Source organism: Rhamphochromis sp. 'chilingali' (assembly GCF_963969265.1).
Source record: "Rhamphochromis sp. 'chilingali' genome assembly, chromosome: 3".
NCBI lineage: Eukaryota > Metazoa > Chordata > Actinopteri > Cichliformes > Cichlidae > Rhamphochromis > Rhamphochromis sp. 'chilingali'.
The window spans coordinates 22,672,477-22,698,316 of NC_137931.1; the positions used below are offsets into that span (position 1 = coordinate 22,672,477).

At 40.1% G+C, this 25,840-nt stretch overlaps 2 protein-coding genes across 10 annotated transcripts in view; one reads left to right on the plus strand and one right to left on the minus strand.

The window, feature by feature from the left end:
* Window positions 1-1,136: 1,136 nt before the first annotated feature.
* Window positions 1,137-17,915, minus strand: LOC308394058 (calcitonin gene-related peptide type 1 receptor-like). The gene is made up of 13 exons (XM_080878204.1): window positions 17,740-17,915; window positions 13,108-13,183; window positions 11,843-11,996; window positions 11,479-11,589; window positions 10,991-11,103; window positions 10,803-10,897; window positions 9,087-9,210; window positions 8,841-8,994; window positions 8,695-8,755; window positions 8,546-8,606; window positions 6,876-7,088; window positions 6,749-6,790; window positions 1,137-3,526 (listed from the first exon to the last, which is right to left on the minus strand). Exons 2-13 carry the CDS (start codon window positions 13,174-13,176, stop codon window positions 3,320-3,322), a joined length of 1,404 nt encoding a protein of 467 aa, XP_080734330.1. The 5' UTR covers window positions 13,177-13,183; window positions 17,740-17,915; the 3' UTR covers window positions 1,137-3,319.
* Window positions 17,916-25,023: 7,108 nt separating this feature from the next.
* LOC308394200 (inositol polyphosphate-4-phosphatase type I A-like) overlaps window positions 25,024-25,840 on the plus strand; it is a 79,119-nt gene continuing 78,302 nt past the window's right edge. For 6 of the 9 annotated variants that reach the window (XM_080878409.1, XM_080878416.1, XM_080878413.1 and 3 more), the window contains exon 1: window positions 25,024-25,159. The gene's annotated coding sequence lies outside the window, so the exon portion shown is untranslated. The remainder of the gene's footprint in view (window positions 25,160-25,840) is intronic. The other 3 variants (XM_080878412.1, XM_080878410.1, XM_080878411.1) reach the window with 2 other exon arrangements.

A 25,840-nucleotide genomic window follows, 5' to 3' on the forward strand; every position in this document is an offset into this window, starting at 1 on the left:
GACTAGTAGTTGATGAGTGTTCAGGTCACCGTCTTGCATTCAAACTATGCATGACTGTGACATTATGCCAGCAGCCAAAATTGTGATGAGGTGTTTTTGGTGCAGCACCTAGCAACGACAAGCAACCTCCAGCAACTATTCTCCAATACACATTTTCCCCTAGCGACTGGAGTTTACAAGGGGGTCAGGAACTGGTTTCTTGGTCTGTGACTGAGACCTAATATAAAAACATTACTCTGACTAATGTGACATCAAAGGCCTGTAAAATACATCATATATAGACTGCTTACATTGCAAAAAAAATCTCTGCGTTCTGGATATTTTGTGACCACAAAGCAATCCTGTCAAATTATGACCAGTATAGCGTGCTATGTTTGTAAGGAAACTTTCATGGTAATCACCTGGTAGCATAGTTTTTGTAACAACATGTTTTCTCACTCACGCAGAGATGAGAAATAGCCATGGTTATGTAGCCATAACCACCAGGGCCAGAGGAATTTTAGCCGGTTAGCTTCATCAGGGAATCGAACACCTAGCATGGCTCTGTCAAAAATTAGCCATTAGGTTACCAGCTAACTTTAGCTAGCTATATTTCAGCTTGATATTTATTATTGGGTGGCTGTAGCTCAGGTGGCAGAGCAGGTCAGCCACTAATCAGAAGGTCGGTGGTTCGATCCCAGGCTGCATCCTGGCTGGCATGCCAAATATCCTTGGGCAAGATACTAACCCCATGTTTGCCTACTGGTGGTGGTCAGAGGGCCCGGTGGCGCCTGTGTCCGGCAGCCTCGCCTCTGTCGGTGCGTCCCAGGGCAGCTGTGGCTACAATGTAGCTTGCTATCGCCAGTGTGTGAATGGGTGGATGACTGAATGTAGTGTAAAGCGCTTTGGGGTCCTTAGGGACTAGAAAAGCGCTATACAAATGCAGGCCATTTACCATTATTATTTACAAAGGAAACACAATCATGTATGTCAGTCTTCTCATTCTCACCAAAAAAGTACTTTCCAAATCCCAAACTACTAATTCAAGAAATCAAAGCTGAGAATCCAAGAATAAAATGTTATAATATAAGCCAGTGTCAAAGATTTCTTTAACAGCAAGGTGCAGTTTGTTCTTCTGAGACACAAATAAATAATAATAATAATGGATACTTTATTGATCCCCATGGGGAAATTACTTGTTTTTCTCTGCATTTGACCCATTCACTCAGTGAAGCAGTGGGCAGCCCACTAAGCAGGCGCCCGGGGAGCAGTGTGTAGGGACGGTACCTTGCTCAGGGGTACCTCAGGGTAGCCGTTAAGTGGATTCGAACCGCCGACCTTCCGATCATGGGGCAACCACTTTACCTACTGAGCTATCCCTGCCCCCAAAGCACTGCATACTAGAGGATTCATTGTCATGCAATATTTTAAAAAATTACTTAGAATTGCTTTAGCAAGATTTAATTAATAAGTTGTAGAAGACACTGGTAGGAAAATTTGTTCCCTTTGGAAACTAAATTGCCCGAAACTTTCCCACAAAAAGTACCCACTCCAGTGCAAATACTTCTAGAACACTGCTGAGGGTCCTTATTTGTTAAATTCAGAACAAATGCCATTATAAAAAAATCTAGCATAAAATTAAAGAACAGCAAAGTTCTGTGTGTCCTCTCAAGCAACTCAAACAAAACCTCACCATGTAGACTGTAACAGCCAAGAGCTGTTTTCCCAAAGATTTCTCTGTGTTCACATTGCTCTAGAATTATCTGCTACATGGACACAACCGCCTGTTGCAAGTGAAAAAAATAGATTTCCCCACTGGTTAGAGAGTGATTACTGGAGGTTGCTGCCTGCTGCCAGGTGAAATCGATCACAAAGAGAGACCAAAACCCTCCTTATGATTGTTTTTGTCACGAGCAAATTGCCTGTAGTTTGCATTGTGGTTGCAAGGAGGTTGCAAACTGGTCTCTAGGCTGGGGCCATCTGACTCTACATTGCCATGCATCACATGTTTGGCAGTTAAGTAAAGCCTCAATAGAGCTGGAAATACTTTTTTCAACCAATTGCAACTCTTTTGCAAAAGGATTGAGGTTTAAAGCATTTTAAAATTATATTTTCCTTATATCAGACCTGCGAGCTATGCTGTCGACTTCTACATGACAGCCTCACGCTTGTGATCCTAGACAAACCTATTGGCTTTCATTGTTGTTTCCCCCATGTTGTCCTATAAAGTTTCACACCACCTTGCACCTGCACCGAAAACCTGCAGTGGAAAGGTGCTTCCTGTTTTTAAAGGCCAGAACCAGCAGCTCTACAGGACAGTTTTGTCTTTTAACCTCAGACATATACAGTTTCCCCCCATTTACTTGATTTAAATGACAGTAACAGTGAGAATGACAATAATTATCAGTGCATTGTGTGAAATAAGTGATCCAGAAGTTAGGAGTTTATGTGACAATATTGCTATATACAACGAATGGTTTATAACTGAAACTAATGAAAACAACATTATGTTAAGTCCCTTACAACATGTCATTCATACACAATCAAATTTAAGTACAAACATATCAATCACGTCTCCAGCATTTTGGAATACAACAACAGTGAGCCAAACCAGTATACTTATCTATTAAGTATTAACTTAATAGAGACTGGAGCTGTCGCCAAGCCAGGCAAAATTATTTTGTGGACCTCACTCAGAAAACAAGAACTACATAAATAGAAAATTTACCTCAAAGTTGAGTTCAGTCCTCGTCCCATGCCGCATATCTTTATTTGACAAACAGCTAAAGCATAATTGACATTTTGCAAAGCGAGCAGGTTATTTTTGAATGTGTCTTTTTATCCGTTTCTATTTTAGCTTACGTTATTTTACATATACTTTACAAATGCCATTGATAACCACTACAAATAATATAAATAAAACTTCTTGCTCTTCATGCTCGCTATTCAGCTTAACAGCAAACAGCTGCAACACTGAGCTCCTCCATGAAACTTGAAGTGTCAGAAGGAGTGATGATAGAGGAAGCAGTATTTCACTTAGTTTACCGTCTACTTTTAAATTCCATCAAGCTCTTGAAAATGCCCAGAAAAGATATCCGCACAATACAAAAAAGAAATATTCCCTAGGTTATCTGCACAGTGCAGTACACTTTATTGTTGTTTGATGGCATTATCCTCATAGGATCTTAAGTCTTTGTTCTCACAGTCCTTCTAATGAAGTGAAATATGGGAGGGTGTCTTTTGGTTTAGTTTTTTGCTTTGAAAATGGAAGAAATACCTGTGTTATTTCTCAAAAACCTTGGGAGGAGAGCAAAACAGTAAGTCATGAACCTGAAGAGCTTCACACAAAAGGGCTGTCCGATCGGAATATGTCTGAGTAGCTCTTGCCGTTCATGTGCTCAGTGTGACTCTCGATGCTGTAGCATCGGTGGACTTCGGTCAGCGACGACGCCACGTAGGAGGCCGAGCGGAAGATGTCAGCGTTGGCGAAAGTACCGACAAACTGCATCCGCTGTTGATTCCAGTATCTCCGGAGAATGCTCTGAACCTGCAAGAGGAGGAACAAAGACGATGAGAGAAAAATCCGTGCTGGTGGTTGGACTTATCTCCAAGGGCGGTCCTAGCCTGTTTGGTGCCCTGGGCGAACACTCGCTTTGTGCTCTATTTGGAAGAAAACAGAGCACAATTCATGCAGTCGGGGTCAGAAGTTCACTTTCACTCATCATGGGCATGACTGTCATGGCAATGATGTGCTTTTAATGATTTCATTGAACTGTTCTTTTTCCAGGGTAGAGTGATTGCACAGCATACATATTTCATAACTTAAAAAAAACAAAACAAGAACAGGATAAACAAATTTTAATTTATTTTTGGAATTTCAAGAACTAGAAACTACTGAAACATCAGCATCACTGTCCACAGTAACGCCTGTTTTACATGGGCTGAGCTGACCAAGAAAGACATCGCTGTTCCAAAATCGACACCTTTAAGCTAGACTGAGATTTGCAGCTGCTCACATTGACGAGCAAAAAAGCTTCATGCTTGGATTAAAAGATTGAGCTGTTTGGCCACAGTAACAAGAGGTATGTTTGGAGGAGTAATTGTGAGGCTTTCAAAGCTAGGAACACTGTACCAGCTGTCAAGCACAGTGGTGGTAGCATCATGTTCTGGGGCTGTTTTGTTGCCAGTGTTGCAAAAAAGTTTTGCACAAAATGGTTGGAATAATGAACGAGAAGTACTACCTCCAAATTAATCAACTTCACCTCAAATCAAAAGCTAGGCAGTTAAAACTTAGACACAGTTGGGTGGGTCCAACAGGACAATGATCGCAAACACACATTAAAACTGGTTTCGGAATAATTAAAGCAGGCTAACATCAAGTTTCTGGAATGAGTCAAAATGTACATTTTGGCACTGTGTGGTCAGAGAAAACTGTACACTCAAACCTTTTTTTCCAAAGTCATTAAATGTGTATACTGTACAGTCACAAAGTCTTTGAAGAAATCCTCAACCACAACGTTCGTGCCCAGCATGAGTCGATGTGTTTGAGCATAGCTGCACATTTTAACTCCAATCACTCGATTCATTATAACATGAGAACCTTTTTTTATTTTTGTGATTTTGACTCTGTATATAACAACAGTGGTTCTTAAATCAAACAATCAAGAGGTGATTAAAGTGCAGACTTTCAACTTTAATTCAAGGGGTTTTACAAACATTTCTACATTAACTGTTGAGGAATTACAACAATTTTTATACACAGTCGCCAATTTTCATTTAAGTTGAACAAACTAAGGTAATTTTATATGTAAAGGAATTGTTTAAAGACTTGGATGTAATCAAATCTATAACTCATGGACCTCACTAAGTGCCGCATTTCATCCCTCAATATGTTTTTCTTGGCTTTAGGTCAGCTAACTTATCATCTGAATAATATCCAGTTTCTTTAAGACTATAGCTCTGCAAACTTAAAGATTACTCCTGCTACTCCTATCAGCAGTCACATCGTCAATAAACCAGTCTCACTAATGATGGTGTCCTTCAGAGCAGAATTTTCTTTGACCGCTTAGTGGGAATTCCAGGGAAAAGCTACTAGCAAATGGAAATCTGCCCCATAACTTTCATCTGCTTAGCATGCGCACACCAGCTCACCCTCATCTTCACCAGACTCTTCAGCCTCTCACTGAATCAGGCAGCCATCCCATCCTGTCTAAAATCAGCCACAATCATCCCAGTGCCGAAGAAGTCTCCCATCTCCAGCCTGAATGATTACCGCCCTGTGGCCCTCACACCGGTAATCATGAAATGCTTTGAGAGACTAGTCCTTCAGCACATCAAGGATTACCTCCCCCCAGAATTCGACCCCCACCAGTTTGCATACCGTGCAAACAGATCCACAGAAGACGCCATCGCCACAGCCCTCCACGCTGTGCTGAGTCACCTAGAGCAGCGGCAAAGCTACGTCCGAATGCTCTTTGTAGACTACAGCTCAGCCTTTAATACAATCATCCCGGACATCCTCATCACCAAACTGGTCACTCTTGGCCTCCCTCCTCTCATATGTGCCTGGATAAAGGATTTCCTCACAAACCGGCCCCAGACTGTAAGACTCGGCCCTCATCTCTCCTCCACTCGCACACTGAGCACCGGCTCCCCACAGGGCTGTGTGCTGAGCCCCCTCCTGTATTCTCTCTACACCCACAACTGCAGTTCGACCCACAACAACACTCTCATCATCAAGTTTGCTGATGACACCACGGTAGTCGGACTCATCTCGAAGGGAGACGAGGCAGAGTACAGAGAGGAAGTCCTGAAGCTGGCAGCATGGTGTTCAGAAAACAACCTGACACTGAACACTAAGAAAACAAAAGAGCTCATTGTTGACTTCAGGAGACATAGCACCGACTTGGCCCCCTCTACATCAACGGGGAGTGTGTGGAGAGGGTCCACACTTTCCAGTTCCTTGGTGTCCTCATCTCTGCTGACATCTCCTCGACAGGAAACATCTCAGCGGTCATCAAGAAGGCCCAACAGCGGCTGCACTTCCTGAGAGTCCTCAGGAAGTACAAGCTGAACTCCAACCTGCTGCTGACCTTCTACCGCTCGTCCATTGAGAGCCTGCTAACCTACTGCATCACGGTATGGTACGGCAGCTGCACCAAAGCAGATAGAGTGAGGCTTCAGAGTGTGGTCAAGACAGCACAAAAGATCATCGGCTGCCCTCTCCCCTCCCTGATGGACATTTATTCCTCCCGCTGCCTCAGCAGAGCAGCAAACATTATCAAGGACAGCTCCCAGCCTGGCTTCAACATGTTCAGCCTGCTTCCCTCAGGGAAGTGCTACAGGTGCATCAGCACAAAAACCCACAGACTCAAAAACTGTTTCTTCCCCAAAGCGATAACCACCCTGAACTCACACATGCACAGATAGCACAGCCCCCCACTTCCCACTTCCTCTAAGGACCACCACTGTGCAATACCAATTCTATGTGCAACAACTCAACTGTATATACATAACACTATTTATTACATATCACTTACGTCTTGTATATTGTACATTTTATATGTATGTATATATATATGTTTTTCCCTATGTTACTATTGACCATATGTACATAACGCTGCAGAACTGTACCCCCCCAGCATGTTTACACTGAGTAGGAGATGCTCTGTATCTCATTGTACAACTGTATAGTGACAATAAAGGCAATTAATTATTTTTTATGGAAGAATCGGCAACTGTTCATTTATTAATTTGCTCAATTACTCACCTCCCCGTTGAAGAAGCAGAATATTGTCGAAACCAAGAGACCCTGAATAAAACAAAGAAAGTTTATTACGTAAAATATGTGCTAATATTAACATTATTATGCCTCTTTCTCCAATGCATGGACTGACCTGGTAGTGCATCAGGATGTTCATGATGTAGTGATAGATCTCAGAGTGGCCATCAGGTTTATATGGGAGCAGGACAAACTGGATACCGAGAAGAGGGATGAGAATGAGGGTGGCTCTCACAGCCCTCATGTAGAGGCTGGATTCGGCCTGGTGTGTCACTCGCAGCTTGGTGATGAGAACCCGAACGATGTTCAGCAGGAAGAAAAGGTTCACCTGGAGTCAAAGTAGGCACACACAACTTTTTATTGAAATATCAGACGCAGATTAAAAGGACAGGATAGTTCTTATCAAGTCAACACCGAAAGAAAACCTGTGCCAGACCTTCAGAAAGCCTGCTCATAAAGCAAAATACATAGCGTACAAGATATAAGGACAATAGGTGGTTCTAGAGTTTTATAAATTAGCGTATATAGTGAAGTACACCATCTTAATTCCTTATGACAGCTTCCACAATTTTACCTCTTTACCAGATAGATGTGTTGTTTTTTTGTAAATTTCTTTTGACCCCTGCCTTCTTTAACATACCTTTGCCTCCAAGTCCATACTTTCTTCTTAATACAGCTTGAATTATTTTGTGCATTGTATATCATCAGTGCAATGTTTACATCAAGTCAACTGAAAATTGTCAAAGTTTGTTGGTCATAATTTACTTTAGCATATAAAGTGGTATTGTTTGCTTTCAATGCAGTTGGTATGGAAGTACTGGGAATCAATGAACTGGTTCTTGTGAAGTGCTTTTCTACTCCACATAAGTACTCAAAGATTGGAAATGCGTCATTCACCCATTTACCTCTTTTCATATGCTCCGTTCTATATAACATTAACACTCACAAGCAACTTGGAGCTAGCATCTTGTCCAAGAATATTTGGATAGCCAGAGATCAAATCCCCAACCTTTCATTTAGTAAGTGAGCTACTGTACCCTCTAAGCTACAGCCACCCAGGTTATTTCTGCATGAGACAGATTCAACAAAGTGCTGGAAACACTCCTCAGAGATTTTGGATCCATGTTGACATGACAGTATGACACAGTTGCTTCAGATTTATCAGCTGCACAGCCCAAAGATGCTCTGTTGGATCGAGGTCTGGTGGCTGTGCAGGCCACTAGAGTACAGTGAACTTATTGTCATGTTCAAGAAAATATACTGAGATGATCTGAGATTTTTTATTCTGCAGTCATCAAAAAATGTGTGCACTGTGGTCATAAAGGGATGGACATGGTCAGCAGCAATACTTTGGTGCTTAGGGGCCCAAATGTGCAAAGAAAATATCTTGAATATCATTACACCACCATCAGCAGCCTGACACATTGATGTAAGGTGATCCTATAAGGATGGATTGTAGACTCGGTTTCCTGTTCTTAACTGACAGGACAGACTGGTGTGGTCTTCTGCTGCTATTAAGATGCTCTCCTGCGTACCTTGGTTGTAACAAGTGGTTATTAGAGTTATTTTCCTCTTCCTGTCAGTTCAAAGCAGTCTGACCATTCTTCTCTGACCTTTGACATCAACAAAGTATTTTCACCCAGAGAACTGCCGCTAACTGGACATTTTCTCTTTTTCAGACCATCATGGTTCTTTGGGAAAATCCCAGCAGATCAGTAGCTGCTGAAGTACTCAGACAAGCCCGACTAGCACCAACAAACACGTGAAACAGAGTTTAGTACTCACCACCAATGCAGCACAGATGGGTCCATGGATAATGTAAAGCAAGGAAGTGTTTATGGTGCACCTGTGAGGGAACAGATCAGATCATTATATCCAGATGGGATGGGAACACGTGATATCTGTTGAAAGGATGTGTGAATCCAAAGACTCACTTGTCACTGTAGTAAAAGTTACGCGCTATTGAGTATATCACTGCCGGCATGATTGGAAAGCCTGTGAAATCAATAATGTTGAGTGACATTTGTGTTTGATAGCCAGGAAGTATGCACGCATAAATATTCACATGTCTTTAACTTACCCCAACCCAGCAGATAATACCAAAGGAGATGCTGTTCTTCTGCAAACACAGCCACAACTATCAGAGTATGCAGGTAGATGCCCTCACAAAGCATCCAGAAGTAGTTACAGCTCATCAGGTACATATGGATAAACTCCATCAGTGTGCAGCTTATCTGAAGGAAAACAAAACGTGTTTTTACACGACTCAAACAAATGGAGCCTGAGTTACTATCCAATATAAAAGGTGGAAAAGCAGGTCACTCACAGAGTCAGCATATTTGTGTCCTTGCTTCGCTAACATTGTGAGCACAATAACGGTCGCAATCGAGTTAAGAATGAAGGAGAGAAAGAGGTTTTTGTGGAGAGTTATCCTTTGGCAGCTCAGACTCCTGATGGTTATTAGAAAAGAAGACACATTAGATTTTTACTTTTGAATCACAGATTTGTCCATAAGGTCACAACAAGCACCACTGAGACACCGACCCCATCTCCCCAGTCAAAACAGGTCCAGGCATCATGCCAAAAACTGCATCAGAAATGGACGGATGTTCATGCATAGATGTATATTGTTGCAATAAGGAATGCATTTTGTAATTTATTATTATTATTATTACTTAGGGATTTCTTTCTAACAATTTCGGGCACTTTCAGATGTCAGCTTGATAGCCTTTAAACAGCTGTTAACTGCTGTGAATGTGCAAGATCTAAATCTAGTTTCTCCTGCATTGAAAGTTAGTAATAACAAACTAATAATGTTATCTAAAACTTGGGTTTCTAAATGGCCCTGATGAGATAGGAAAATTAAATGTATTAAAGCTACCAAGAAGAAAAACAATCTATGGCAATTTAAATTGTGGAGATTTAAGGGAATAAAAAACAGAATTTAGCAAATTCTATGGGACATGAAATACTGGGATTGAAAGTTTGAAAATTTTTTAGTAATTAACCTTTTTCTTTAATTTAAGTCTCAAGACTTTTCAACACATTTATGCAGTTAACATAAATTTACAATGAAACTTGGTCTCATTTGTTGTATGTGACTTGTCTCCATTGACTCCTTGCTTTCTGTTGTCAGCATTACAAGCCTCTGCTACTTATTACAAAACAATTCAGAGTGAAAATGCAGAGAAGATGGGTACACTGTTATCATAAGGGGATAGACATTGTCAGCAACAATACTCAGGAAGGCTGTGGCGTTTAAAAGATGCTCAGTTGTTACTAAGTGGCCCAAAGTATGGAAAGAAAATACCCCCACACCATGACACCACCACAAGCCTGAACTGCTGATATTAGGAAGGATGGATGAAAGCACGGATATGCTTTCATGTGGTTTTCATCATTCTGACCACACCATGTTAATGTCAAAGCAGGACTCATCAGACCAGGCAACATCTTTCTTTTTCTTCTTTTATTGTCCAATTTTGGTGAATTGTAGCCTCAACCTCGTGTTCTTAGTTGACAGGAGTGGCTTACAACTGCTGCTGTAAATCATCTGTCTCAAGACTGAGGTGTTTTTCTGCATAGCTTGGTTACGACAAATGGTTATTTGAGTTATTGTTGCTTTCTTAGCAGCTTTAAGCACTAAAGCCATTCTTCTCTCAAGACATCGTCACCCAGAGAACTGAAACAGACCCCCCCCCCCCCCGATCACTCTATGTAAACTCTAGAGATTGCTGTGTGGCAAAAAGCTGAGCATTTTCTGAAATACTCAGTCCCCCCTGTCTGGCATCAACAACCATATCACATTCAAGTTACTTAAATGAGCGATCCTCAGTTTTCACTTCAGCAGGCACGTCTACACGCCTAAATGGATTGAGTTGCTGCCACGTGATTTGTTGCCAAGATATTTGCTTTGCATTTGAGTTCTGTACCTAATAAAGTGGGTGTACAAAATCTTAACTAATCACAGTAAGAGCAATACAAAAGATAAAATATAAAATAATATACTATAAAATATAAACAAGAACAGTGCCAGACTTACTTAAAATGGAAAAAAATTCCCAGTGAAATCAGCAAAGACAGCAGCGAAAGTCCATGACCGATCATAACCAAGTAGAAGTGAGTCATTGTTGCCTGCTACAAAACACAATACATACAGGTTTGCATTAATTATTGGCTATCGACTTCTATTGTGCTTTACTGATTTTATTGTACTTTGGTCACTTTTACCTCTCCGTGATGTGTGAAGTTGGCTTTGCAGTTTGTGTAATTGGTCCACGTCCTGTTGCTCTCCGGATGCCGTGCCCACTCTCCAGTCTCTGTGCAAACTTTTTGAGCCATCACTGTGAGCAGATTTGAAAATAAATCGTCATTTTATTATGTTGATACTTTGGGACTGTTGAGTTTAAACAGAAGGTGGACAGCAGAGGGGGAGAGTGCCATCAAGCTAAAGGAGGAGTCCAGGCTTGGTAACCCTGTGGGACTTCAGAAGCAGCTGACAGGTACCGACAGGCCAAGCAGGATGTAGCCCAGGCAGCAGCCGAAGCTTTAATTCAAACTGCATAAAAGTTCGAATCATTTATTGATTGACTGATCGATACCGTCTATAGTGATTTTACAGCTCTCAGTTTAACAACCCTAATGACATAAAGGAAAAATAATGTGAACGCTCAAGGTTAATGACGTTATATGAAATCACAGAGGGCACAGAGATTTACCGTGTGTATCAAAATCATCAAAGTAGTCTGGACAGTTCTGCTCTTTAACGCCAGCTTTAGTTTCATCCCAGCACAGCCAGCCGTCCCACGTCATGTTGCACATCGGCTCCGCTAACAGAGGCAGAAGACAGACCGGCAAAATCACGTTAAAGAAGAAAGGCATGAAAGTTCAGTTCTGCTTTTCCTTTCATTTTAATTATTTTTATAGTCATATTAATAGATTTTAGTACTGTAATACAAAATACACAATTCTTTAGGTACATATACAGATTATACCTGCAGCATTTACTGCATTTATGCAGAACTTTTACATGCCATTGATTATTTTTATGGTGTGATACTGTGCATGTCTACCACTGCTCACCAGTCGTTTTTGTTTTGTGCTGCGACTCTGTTATCCTCTGGAAACATCTGTACTGGGCCATGGTGATTTTAGACAGTCTCAACAGATCTCCATGGTTCACTGAATGATTCGCTGGTTCCTTGTGAGCATCTTTAGCTGTTGCCTCCACCAGCATCTGGAAACACAAAATTTGCAAATGTCAAAAATGTGTAATTCAACCATTCGAGCTGGTGTTCCTCAACTCGTCCCATCCTGTTTATCTCTCATACGGAGAACCTATTCCATAAAGCACCTTTCATGCTATACTCAAAGCAAAATAATTGACTTTTTATACATAATTTAGCCATCTACTCAACTGTTATCCCATACGTTTAGCTTGGAAGTTATACTCTTACAGTAAAAAGCTTTAGTTGCCAGACAGAGTTTCTCACATTGGACTCTATTGGGCTGTAAAACAAGCTCATATCATGACCCCTCCACCACTGTGCTGACAGCTGGTATGAGGTTTTTGGCTTTGTGCATTATGGCCAATCATCGCACTGGTCTCATCTGTTCAAAGGGCACTGTTCCAGAAGTTTGGTGGTTTGTTCCGGTGCAGCTTTACAAGCCTAAGCCGAGCTGTTGTGTTAGTTTTAGAGAGAAGACACTTTCTTCTGGTAATCTTTCCAAACAAACCACACTTGGTCATTCTTTTTCTAATTTTAGTGTCTTGAACTTTTACATTTAACGTGCTAACTGTGGCTCCGTTTGTGATAAATAAATACTGACACGATGTAAATTTGTCATGTTGTGAGGTTGTATTTACCTGCTGAGCACGAGAATATTTTTATTGAGAGGTGAAACCCTAGAACCAAAAGAGACTCTGCTTTCTGTTTACTGTGGCTGTGCTCTGACTTGATCTACTACAAGTTCTGTAACTTTAGGGAAGCAACAGTCAATCAAAAGAGCCAAACTTAGCCAATAAAAAAAAAGAGTTTACTGTATTTTGACAGAGAGTTGTTTGTTAGAAACAACGAGTTTGCATGAAGTTTATTTTAAATAGCTGAGATTATTTTTCAAATGCAAATTCAACATTCTGTGATACATCTGGGAACATTTATCTGACATTAAAAAAAGGAAAATGCTCTCAAGATATATCATTTATTCCAGCAGGGCCAACTTATCATTTTCTTTACTAAAAAAAACCTTAAAACATCAACTCATGGTGTGACAGTTAATGCTCAACTCATAAATATGTACCAGACTGTTGTCCCTGTTATCAATAGTAAAGGAAAACATTTAAGTACCTTGTTGAGGGAGCACAGGACCAGGAGTAGCACGATGTAGCTCAGATCCATGTGCGCTCTGATCTTCATACGTTTCCTAAAGAAAAGTCACAAGAGTTGCAGCTGAGGAAAGAAATTTCTCCAAATATGCACACAACATATTACAGGTGCTGGTCGCATACAGATTAAAAGCATAGCCTTTGGACACTCGCCATTAGACTGGACGATATTTTTATACTTTGTTAGATGTTATTTTTATTAGTGTTGGAGGAACAGGTAAAAATGTCACCACTATCCCAAATAGTTTTCTCCCAAAGGCCCGATAATAACAACAACACTTCCTGAGCTGCAGCAGCTGCTGGGCTGATCCAGCACACAATGTGCTGACAGGAGCTGGAAACAAACTCACGTGCTCTGTACTGCCAGGACCATAAAATAACACATTTAGCATTAAAATTTGGTATCTTCGTATTATTATTTTTACTATTAAATTTGTAATTTTGCCTTCTAATTATCTTTCAAAGCCAATATCAGGTCCCCCATCCTTTGAAACTGAGAGGGAAATGCTTGTAGCTTCATGTTTTTAACTTGTAATGAGCAGTCCTCTCCTTTTTTGGACGATGAGGTTACAGATTTGACCTGTTGCTTCCTCCGTTCTCCCTTCCTTCCTTCCTGCATGCTTATTAAGCACCGTGAGCAGGTTTAACCAAAGTTTAGCCAGAAGACATCACCACGTCAAATACCTGTACAGTTGGTGTGGCAGAAGCTCTTGAACCTAGTGTGGTTCGTACATTAAAAAAGCATGTATCCTTCAGTCAACAAGAAGCTCAGTTTTTCCTGACACATGTAGTGCTGTGCAAACGTCTGGAGCCCCTCATTTCTTTCTATTTTGCTTCCAAGGAGCCAGAAATACATTTTTGGAGGCACAGTGGCTGCTTTTTCACCCATTTTCAGAAGAATGCTTTTTTTGTTTGTTAAGCTACTTCACAATCATTCAAGCACAAAAAAGTCTCCTAACTCAAGGGATGAACCAGTGTTGTGGCTACATAACACATAACTCAGCAAAGAAACCATTTTAAATTGTATCTTTAGGCACTTTGTTGTTAGCAGCCTGTCACAAAAACACATCGTTTGTTCACATAGCTTTAGTTGAATCTATAAAAAAATGCCAAAGATAACACAGTCTGACATAACATTGTATTTTTGCAAGAACAAAGTGATTCTCAAAAAGCTGTTACTTCAAAATTTCAGCATATCTCAGCATATTGTGCAGTGTGTCAGAGGACAAAAGAAGTGGCAGGTCTAAAGAAACAAAACTATCTACAGCAGATGAACAGGATGTCATTTCACATACAGTAACAGGAAAAACCCCAAAGTCCTGCATTTCAGCCAGTGGTGTTGGAGATCTTGTCAAAATTAATGAATTACGAACACAGAAAAGTACCATCGTGCAAAACCATCTTGAAAGCATCTGATTGGCAGCAGCTTCATTTTTTAGCATGACAATCATCCCAAACACACTGCCAATGCAATAAAATCATACTTGTATAGAAAAACACACAGTGGAGCTCTATCAGTCATGGATTGGCCTCCCCAAAACCTGGACCCCAGCATTACCGGAGCAGTGTGGGATCATGTTGACAGAGAACAGAACAAAAGGCAGAAACATCCAAAGAAGAGCTTTGAATTGTACAAACTCTGTTTTTGCCTTACACACTGTAATTACACGTTTGTTACAATAAATCCCTCCACCCATTTCCCATTTTCCTAGAAAAATATAAAGAAACGGGGATTGGCTCATGACTGCACAGGACTGTAGCATAGAAGAAGCTAACATCAAAGCAGCTGCTACTTAGAGATATTTTAATTTAACTACAACAACAACTTTTCTTATGTTTGCAAGACTTTTTTTTTAATTCACTTTTTACCTCACTGCAAACTGTGGTTGAACATATGTATAAGAATATATTTAGTATTAAAAAAAATTAATAATGCAATAAAAACTGAAATATTAAATGCAACAGTAAATACATCAAGGGGAGAGAAAGGTTAATAAATAGAGAAGCAAATTAAAACATAAATATTAAATTTATGTCACATAAATTAATGCCTATAGCCTACAGCTTAAGTAAAAGTAACTTACCATGCCAATTTTGATCTTCACGCAGGCCTTAAAGGGCCAGAAAACTGTACCCTAACAGAAAATATTTTAAATCCTCTTAAATGTTTCTTGCAGATGCTAATAGATGAAGATTCACGTTTGTAACTAAACTAAATAACAGGGTTAAACCTGCTTTGGCAGGAAAAAGTCAAACGTTGAGCTGGGTAGTCTAAAACCAAAGTCTGTGTCTTCGGTGACAAAGGCGTTGCACAATAACTTTAAAGCTGTTGATTACATTAAAGCATTTGCACCACCTCATAAACTGTCATTAATGAGTCTACCTTTCATATCTACAGTTTAATGCAGCACCAGAAAGTCTCTCTCGACATCAAACTCTTTCTGAGTTTCTCCTCTCAGTATGTCAGTGTCATACAACCCATCTATAATCTTGCAGCACAAATGTAATTAATTTCCACCTCCTCTGGCTGCTAATTCAGGAAATCTTTGTCACTTTAACAGATTAATATCCTCTTGAACACACCCAAAAAAAGGGAAAACACTACATGCAGTATGATTTCCTGCTGCTATGCAAAAAAGACATCCAATATCTATTCGTGCAGTCACTCCCTTGGTGTGTAATCCATTTGTGTGAGAACTCAGAGATTTAACCACTTCTACATGAGAAATGCCCTTCACTGAAAACACCGTCCTGTCCTGGAAATCTGTGTTTTTCCCACTCATGCTATTGCAGCTTTTTGTTAGGTGTTACAGAAAGCATATACAGTCACCCGCCACTTTATTAGGTACACCTGTACATTTCATCGGCAGTAGCTCAACATATTTAGGTGTCCAGACCTGATCATGACAACCTGCTCAAGTTCAAATTGAGCAACAGAACTTGGAAGAAAACAATTTTGAATGCCTCGTGGCTGTTGGTGGTCTGTGAATTTCAGAAACTGCTTATCTGCTGGGATTTTCCTACACAACCATCGCTAGGGTTTACAGAGAGTGATCTGAAGAGGAGAAAATATGCAATGAGCGGCAGTTGTCTGAGTGAAAATGCCCTCAGAGGAGAATGACCATCCTGCATAACTTGTTGCCAGTGTTGGGACTAACGGGTTATTAAGTAACGCGTTACAGTAACTACGTTATTATTGTGGTAACGAGCACAGTAACTAGTTATTATGCCAAAATCAGGAACGCGTTACTCGTTACTGGGATTTAGATAGGCTCGTTATTCGTTACTTCGTGTGGTGGCTATCGCGGAGCTTCCACAGATTCAGTAACATTAGCAAGTGGTGGAGGCCAGCAGGTGGATGAGAGGAAGGGGAGGGAGGAGGAGGAGAGACCTGAGGCGGCTGCCGGTCCGAGTGTCAGGTGAACTGAACTTCAGGTAAGAAGTTATAATGAAACCAGGAGATGTCCTTATTGAATCATCAAAACTGAACAGGTGATGGAGAAACAGGTTTACCTTTTAGGTGACATGAATGAGTTGAAGGGAAGTTATGAACTGTTTCTGAGAGACAAATAACCCCAGGATCCTTTTTTATGTAGCTGACAGCTGGTAACTGTGCAGGGGCGGGTCTAGCAAAGTTTTGCCAGGGGGCCAGGTAGGGCATTAACAGGGAAAGGGGGGCACAAAGAAGTTAAAATTAACTTAAAACCAAAGTTACTTTCCCTAGTAACTAGTTACTTTGAAAGTAACGAGTAACTTGAAGTAACTGAGTTACATTTGATAGAAGTAACTAGTAATGTAACTAAGTTACTAATTTAAAGTAACTTACCCAACACTGTGCTTGTTGCGACCAAGGTGTGCAGAAAAGCATCTTACTAGCAGCAGAAGACCATGTTGGGTGTAACTCCTGTCAGCTAAGAACAGGAAATGTGGCTACAATTCAAATTTACCCCAAGTGGAAAATAGAAGATTGAAAAATGTTTTTTTCTCTGATAACCGCATTTATCCATGCTGCCTCGTATCAACAGTCAGGCTGCTGGTCTTATGGTGTGGGGGATAGTTCTTCGGCACACTTTGGCCCCCTCAGCACCAGTTGAGCATCATTTAAACACCACAGCCTGCCTGAGTTTTGTTGCTGACCATGTCCATCCATTTATGACCACAGTGTACCCATGCTTGACATGCTATGAAGTCAATATGGCCCAAATCTCTGAGGATTGTTTCCAGCATCTTGTTGAATCTATGCTAGTAAGAAGGCAGGTCTGAAGAGAAAGAGTCCAGCCCGGTACTAGCACATGTACCTAATAAAGTGGCTAATAAGTGATTTTACTGCATCACTTTGGTAAGTCGGTAAATATGTTGTGGACTCATGTCACACCATAAGCTCCCACCAACATTTTAAACAGTTCAAATTGGACTTGACGTTTGTTTGTTTGTTTTTTTCAGCTTGTCTTTTAATTCTTCCACATCATTCACACATTTTAATTTCTTTCTGTGCTCGTGCCTGATATGACAACAACGTGACATTAAGCAATGAACATTTTGACCCGTTTTCAGCATCTTGACCAGAGTGCAAGTACAAGTTCCAAGAGCTTACCTTCACACAAAAGAAGAAACAAAACTCAGAGTTGCCAGAGTCAGGAGTAATCCTTCAGTCTGAGAGTTTGGCTTTGCTGATAAAGGAAAACAATGAAACAACCCTGATCCCCCTTTTTTGTTTCCAGGGGCAGATCTCCACTGCTTGTTTCACACCGGAGACACAGGCGACACTGAGCTGGGCTGTCCTGATAAAAACGGACTGACTGGAGCTGCTGATGACATCACACGCTTGTCTGCTGTGACGAGACATCCCAGGAGAGCAACGATGAGCATTACAACGCAGCTGGACATTAATCATATAGATGAAGGATGTGAGGATGTAAGTGCTGTGACTGAACAACGGATTTATTGCTACCTGTAGCTTTACTGCATAGAGAGTTTTATAGCCTTAAGAAATGACTGCAAATGTATAGCACTCATCGGCGACCTTATGATGAGTGGAAGCAGGACGAAAAACAATAAAATGACGCAATATATAATAAATCACTGTGCATTTGGACCTTTTTTATTTATTTATTTAACTGCAGAAACCGAACCAAAGAGCATGAAGGTTTTAATTCCTTAACAAAGGCGACCTCTGCTGGGCAAAAATAATAAATAGAGCCGGCACTCCATACATCCTTGATTTAAATCTATGGGAATTTATCTTTAAACATAACTGAAACCACATCACACATTTGTGTGGAACAAAATCAGTAGATCGAAAGCAATGTGGGCTGTAGCTCATCTTATGTATTAGACTGGTAATCTGTAAGAGCACGAGCTGTTCTGTGAGATTTTACAATTTACATTCACTGACCACTTTATCAGATGCTGGAAACATTCCTCAGAGATTTTGATCGATGTTGACATAACTGTACCACACACTGTGGATAAATATTATACAAGATAATCTGTATGTACATAGAGTTTTGGCCTTTTTAACAAACAGTTCACAGCTGTCAACAGAATTGAAAAAAGGGAACTTCAGATCCTTAAGTGTGAGAGGACAGCGAAGGTTCAGCTTTATTCCAGCTGTGAGAGATGAACTTCACATTTGAGAGACTGTGATGATTCGTTTCTCTTTGTGATTACAGGAGCTGCCCTCAGATTCAGACCTCAACACCACCCGGTGACAAAAATAAAATCATCCTGTGTGTTCACTCTTTATGCTAAGAAAGTTAAAGGCAAAAAGTTAAACTTGGTTGTTACCTCTGGGGAATCATCGTGTATTTAAGATGACTGGAACACCCCTACACACTGTGCATCAGCGCGAAAGAGCGCGCTATATTGAGTTTTGAGGTTTGTGTAATTTGGCATGTTTTGAGGGTGTAGTTTTTTGTATGGTTTTGTGTAGTTGGTGTGCAGGAGAGTCATTTGTTTTTGTTTTGTGTGTCAAAACAATGAGGGCACTACTGAATGTCACAGTTGCTAACCACCAAAGGCAGATTGCATTTTTAGGTAAACGGTTGTGTACACACTTTGTCTGGGTCATTAACAAGCGTTCGAAGTCTTTTCATTAGTCTTTTTTCTTCTTAATATGTTTAAAACCTAGAAAATAAATTCAGTGGAACACCCCACCCAGTCAACACACACAAGTGGGGCCCAAATGTGGAGTAGCAGGGCTAATATTTGGGGCCCACTTGGGAAACCAGCTAATTTTGTCCTCTGTTTCCATGGTGGCCCAAAATGTGTTTGTCCAATTGGATTAATCAAATCAGGCCCAGCCAAAAGAACATGTGTGTGGCCCAGATGGGTAGAAGCATGTTTGATATTTCGGACCCACTTCGGTTACCCGCCTGGGACCCAGCTATTTTTGTCCTCAGTTTCCATGGTGGCCCCAAGTGTGTTTGTCCAGATGGGATTTTGGATAATACAGTAAGCTATAATTTAAATCACCTGTACAACAAAGACAGTTTATCTTTTTTATTTATACAGACTAATATGAAATTTTAACAGTATGCTTTTTTAATATAATACTTTTTTTGTTTATAACATATTAACTAATATGTCCAATGTATACACAAAAAAATAACAAATCAATGTGATACAGTTTAAAAGAAAAAGAAATGCAGCGAACCACAGCTTTTCACTCATTCACCGATCATTGGTCCTGGAAAAAAAATATTAGTGCCTTTTTTAACAAACAACATCAGATTTACGATACTACTTGAGTTGTTTTGGAGGTTGTGCTGATCAAGTTGTTTGACCCCCTACACTGAACTCACATGGCAACAGAAAAGCTATTTACAAAAGGATTAACCAAGTAGGCGCTCAAAAATCAAGTTAATGAGAAATATTTTACCTTATATCATCTGAATTGAAGACAACTGTTTAAAAGACAGTGTCTCAGTGATGGACAAAGCTTAGAACAGGCAAGTGGTTAACCAGTTTGTTGCATGGTGCAGAAACAATCACCTCATAATGAACACAAAAGAATGGATGATTGTGGATTTCAGGAGGAACAGGAGTAAACAAAGCACGGTTTATATGCTGAGAAAGGAGGGAGAAGTCTGGAAATGTAACAACGACTACATCAAACAAAAAGAGAACAGATTCTACTTCTTGAGGTGTGTGCCAGGTGGGCACCGAATATATAATAGGGCCATCAGATAAAGTTTGGGAACGACTACTTTAATGTCTACACCAAGATGCGGAATATCTTCTCCAAGTCTCTTGTGGAAATTTCAATCTGCTTTCCAGCCATTTGTTCGGGCAGCAGCATCAGAGTCAGTGAGTTTTAAGTCAGTTGTCAGTCAGTTGTAATTAATTTTACCTCCACAGTTTGTACAGTCTATCTAAACCTAGTCACTAAGGTATACCACTCTTGCACAAGTCACTGTGCCCTTGCCATGCGGGTTCCTCCTCTAGCTCTTGCACCAATAAACCTGCCTTTTCTGCCTCTTTTTTCTTCATCTGGCTGGTAAGAGCATTTTTTTCAAGCTGCCTGTAAAGCACAGATATTGACCACAAGAAAGTGAGACTATATTACTGAATCTAAAGACACAGCTGTCGTTGTCTTTTCCCTTTTAAACATGCTTATATTTATACTGTGACACTGCATAAAACCTTACATAAATGAAAAATCAGAGTATAAAAAAACTTAAGTGACTGATTAAATTGTTTGGCAGAACGACTACAGCTGTAGTGAGCATCTGTTATTCAAACATCAAGAAAATATCTTACAACTAATGAGCTTACCATATAGCACTTCAAAAACTTTAAGCCCTCAAAATTCTCGCTTTCCATGGCGCCCAACGAAATTATATTGCCTGAAAAGAGCACTTACAGTAATGAAGGGCATCATTCTTCTTGTGGTTTCATCAACAGTGCTCCCTCCAATCTCTGCCACAACAGCAACCTTAGAACAGACAAGGACATTAATTTTACTGACAGCAGTAGCTTCAGTCACACCTAAAAGAAAACAAGCAGAGCTACACAGTAATTAGACTTAATAATATTCATGCTATTTGACTGAGAGAGAGTTAAGTGTTTGCTGGGCATGTTCTCATTTAGACACACCCCTGTGTGTCAGTTATCTGTTTTGCAGAGAGAGCGATGCTGCTACCAAAGCAAAGTTATGAATAAATTTGCGGATACCTTCCCCGGATTGTTGAGACTGAAATCAAGTGTGTAAGTAACTTTAAAAACTGATCTAACATTGTAGAGCAGCAATTTGGACTGGTCTCCATTTCAAGAGCTTTGCCACAGATTGACCATCAGCCCCAAACATCATCTCTGACTCCCGGTCCCGTGGATTATTCCTCACCCTCTGAGCCACATGCTGTACCATGGCACAAAATGCCAAGAGAAAAGACCAAACTCTAAGGAGAGAAGAGAACTTTTTCGTGTTATTATTGATGATGTCCTGTGTAAAGAAAATATATTATATAAGACATGCAGCCTGTACTGTGGAAGCCGGATTGCTCAGGGGTGTTTTATCATTTGTCATTGTGTTACAGTTTGACCGTGCTATTTTGCTTTGTTTTTTAATGTCAATTTTATGTCTAAGATGTTACGCGACAACGTGTTATTTTGTGTTAAAGTTCTTCTCATGTCGTGCTGCATAAATGCGTTTTAACTGAACATAGCGAGGAGATACCAGACTATCGGATCTTTAAGTCTGACGTAATTTGCTGTGTCTGGGCCCAAACTCTGCTGCAGGTCCATAAGTCAAACGATCACTGCGGCATCACTGAGAGTTTAAAAAAACTGTCTAAATTCTTTCATCTGTAATAAAATTAAGGGTGTGGCTGCTCTACCAGGTGTAACAATTAAGATCAACATCCAGGCATCTATGAAAACAGAATTATGAAATTTTACGGAGTTAGAAGTTAGCAGGTGAGTTAGTTCACTAGTTTCCATCTGAATATAATGTACCATGTTCTGACTGACAGATTTCTGAAACAAATTAAAACATACAGCTCTGCTTCTGACATAAATGAAGACAGGAAAGTAAACAGCAGTGACGTATGTAGGGTTACTGAAGTTGGGCTAGCTGGTTTATAATAATGAGCTACGTGATCGCTAGCAACACAGCTATGTTAGCATAATATAACAGTGAATCTGGAGGACAAAGGCTAACTTCTTCGACTTGATAAAAGTTAGAGTTCCCGATGGTTAGGGACAAATACAGTCGCATGGCAGGATGCTGTAAATTGACCAAACTTCAGTTATGAGAACAACTGAGATAATCCATCCACAGTATATGAGGTTAGTCATTAATATACTGCTGCATGGGCTGGACTGTAGTTACATCGTAAGGGTTTAAAAGCTGAGCTTTAAAATGAATAGCGGTAATAAAAACCGAGAGAGGCCGACAGTGATTACTCACTGTTTTTAGGGGCTTGTTGAGATTAAATAGAACAAGATACAAACCATTAAGATATGTTAAAAACACAACAGCCAATTAAATGCAAAGTAGTTGGGGCCTGGAAGCAGGGTTCATCACATCATCACTTAAAGACTCTAATGCTTTTCTGGATGATGGCTTTCTCTTCACAGTTCTGTTCAAAACACGGTGACCTTTGGTCTATTTAATAAATGTTCATCCTGTTTGGCCTAAACGTTAAAGCGTCATTTCAGTTTTTTCGCTTTCTGTGATTGAGTTTGGTATCCCTGCTTTATGGAGCTCAAACCAAGGCAAATTTTAGGTGATTACACTGTCCCTTAAATTTATTTTTCATTTCTTTACTTATTTTGTGACACAAAACACCTCAGTGTTAAGTAAAATTATGAGTAGCAGATGATTTGACCTTTGACCTCTGGGAGTGGGTCCTTTCAGGGGCCAAATATCCATGCTAGCTACTGCTAAGACTAATATCATCATCCCTGAGGCAACAAACCAAGTTCTGTTGGTGGGAGGGACGAATGTATTGATTCACATATGAACAAGGAGCCCAAGCTCCCAAAAAGTAGGTTGAAATATTTTTTTGTCTGAAAATTTAAAATCATTGCCATAGAGAGTTAAAATAATTTAAGGATAAAATGAATTCAAATGATTTTCTGCGACTACAAAAATGACCTAAATAAGACAGAAGTACACATTCAATGTTTTTAGGTTTTTGTCTACAACAGGCATGAGTTTTCAATATTTGTTATGCACAAGGTTCAGCTGCCCCCATGAAGTGTCTTATTTCTATTGAGCTCCTATTTTGGATTTAGGAGACAGACACTCTTTCTACTTTTAAGATTAAGCTTAAAACTGAACTTTTTGATAGAGCATATACTAAGGGCTGAATCAGATATGTGTTTATACACCGCTCTGCATTTAATTAATAGTTATTGTTAATCTCTTCCACAGCGTGTCTTTTGTCCGGTCTTCCTCCCCTCACCCCCAACAGGTCGCAGCATATCGCCGCCCTTCCCGGAACCTGGTTCTGCCGGAGGTTTCTACCTGTTAAAAGTGAGTTTTTCCTTCCCACTGTTGCCAAGTGCTTGCTCAAAGGGGGTAGTCTGATTGTTGAGGTTTTTTCTTTTTTATTGTAGGCTTTCTACCCTTCAATCTAAAGCGCCTTGAGGAAAATGTTGTGATTCGCCTCTGTATAAATGAAATTGAATTGAATTGAGTGGGTTCAGCAGTTTTTAATAAATAAATAAATAAATGTGACTGATATTGTAAGAAATACCCTGCATGTAACTCATGGTAAGAAGAGCAATATCGCCCCCTCCTGGTTCAACTAAACTCCCATGTTTTTGTCAGAGAGACCGAGTAGTTTATTACTGTTATTTAAAATTTTCCTTCTGTGTATTTAATAAATAATTATATAGAAGTCAGTAACACCTACTCATATTTATGAGCAGCATTCCACCAACTCATTACAAACGAGATCCCGTTAACTACTGCTAAGTGGTCTTGAGCAGTAGTTCCCCAGGAGAAGTTTTTTTTTCCTTTGCAATAATCCCTTCAATAAAAACACATATGCACTAACCTCATGCTTGCTGTTAACAATAGCCTAAAGACACAAAATCAAGTCAAGTTTTTTCCTGAAGTTGACATTTATTTATTTATTTATTTATTTTATAATTATATTGATTCTATTGATTGTTTGCCAAGCACTGAAGTCTCTGCTTAGACTGTTCTACTGGGATTACTAATTTAAAAATGAGGCAAAAGCACCAACGTTGTGTTCAAAAATGGCACAGTGAGCTACAACCTGTTGCTGTAGTAACTCTAACACGGTTATTTATTTATGCTTTTTTAAATACATACGTGTTCAGTTTTTTTTATAACTAATTATATAATTTTTTTTCTTGCAAAAATGTCACCTTAACACCCAAATACGTACATACGGAATTCAAAACTTTCTTATGATTACCCGTTTGGCTGGTAACATGGACCCAGTCTGATGTAAACTTATTGAATATTGCTGCTGAACTCTCAGCCATTGACTGTATATAAGTTATATAGAGATACAGTCTTTATTTTTTATTTTTTTTTATTTTTTTGAAGGCTGCAGTCAAAGCAAATTATTGTAAAAACAAGACAAGTCAACTGTGGAAAAGTAACAAATCAGAAATCCTGTTAACAAATAATATTACAAATTGAAGAGCACTGATGAAGATAAGAGGAAGCATTTCAAGTTAGTCATTCTCCCGGTGAATACAAATCAAAATAAAATACGAGGAGATTAAAAAATACAAACATTAAAATAAATAGCTTTATTATTTCAACGTTTAACAGTTTCTTATTATTAAGGAAGATAATTTCTTAATTTTTGTCAGTCTGTATAAAAAAAATAGTAACGTAAATTGCGTAAAGGTCTGCGTGATGACGCTACCGGCGTGCTGTGCGGAGGGGGCGTGGCCGACGGCTTTGGCTGCTGCAGCCAGAAAGAAGCAGTGAAGGAAACAGTGCGGCAGTTTGAGGACGCTCTCCTGCTAACAGTTTGTGTTTCTGTTCGTTAATCGGATATTTAATCCCGCACGCAGCCGAGCCCGTAAGTAGAGTTTATTTACGGTAAACCTTAATTTAGGTGACGCCGTATTAAGATGTTTTTTGTCGGCTGTTTAGAGCTAATTTCTGCGGATGTTGTCAGTGTTTATAGTGCTGAGTGTAAGTTGGGAAACGGAAGCGTTGGTTTGGTTTCAGTGAAGAAGACAGTTCACAGATAAAACTTGTAACTGACGTCTAACGTCAGACGCAGAGGACATTAACTAAGACAGCACGGGGGGTATAAATGCGCTGAAGTGTTCAATGTTGTACTGACAGGACATATTAAGATGTGTAGGTGGTTTCTTGAGTGTGGCAGGCGGGTCAGAGCGCAGAAACGCTGCTGCCTCTATTACGTAACTTATTGAGGAAAACGATGCGTTTTCCTACAACCCCGTGCCTCTGTGTGTGTGACAGGAGTGTAAACATACACAGTGTCCTGCTATGACACCGCTGGGCGTGCTTACAGCAGTGATGCTGCGGCTCATGCACGCATCAACATGGCCATTTGTTCTCGCGTTACTGCGTGTGGATGCTGGCACATGTGGTCCGCGCACTTTACTGCAGTTTTTTTTCTGCTGGTTTTGAGTTTCAAGGTCAGCTGGACATCGATTTCTGAAGAGCTGATGATGCTCTAGAGGAGGAGGAGGAGGAGGTGGTGGTGGTGGTCGTGGAGGGTGACCTGCCA

Coding starts and splice junctions, on each gene's coding strand:
- LOC308394058 (XM_080878204.1), bottom strand. CDS start 13,176: ATGAAGATCAGAGCGCACATGGATCTGAGCTACATCGTGCTACTCCTG. Junction 11,104..11,478: donor TGATGATTTTGATACACACG/GTAAATCTCTGT, acceptor ATCTGCTCACAG/TGATGGCTCAAAAAGTTTGC. Junction 3,527..6,748: donor TCTGCTTCTTCAACGGGGAG/GTGAGTAATTGA, acceptor CTCCTCTTGCAG/GTTCAGAGCATTCTCCGGAG.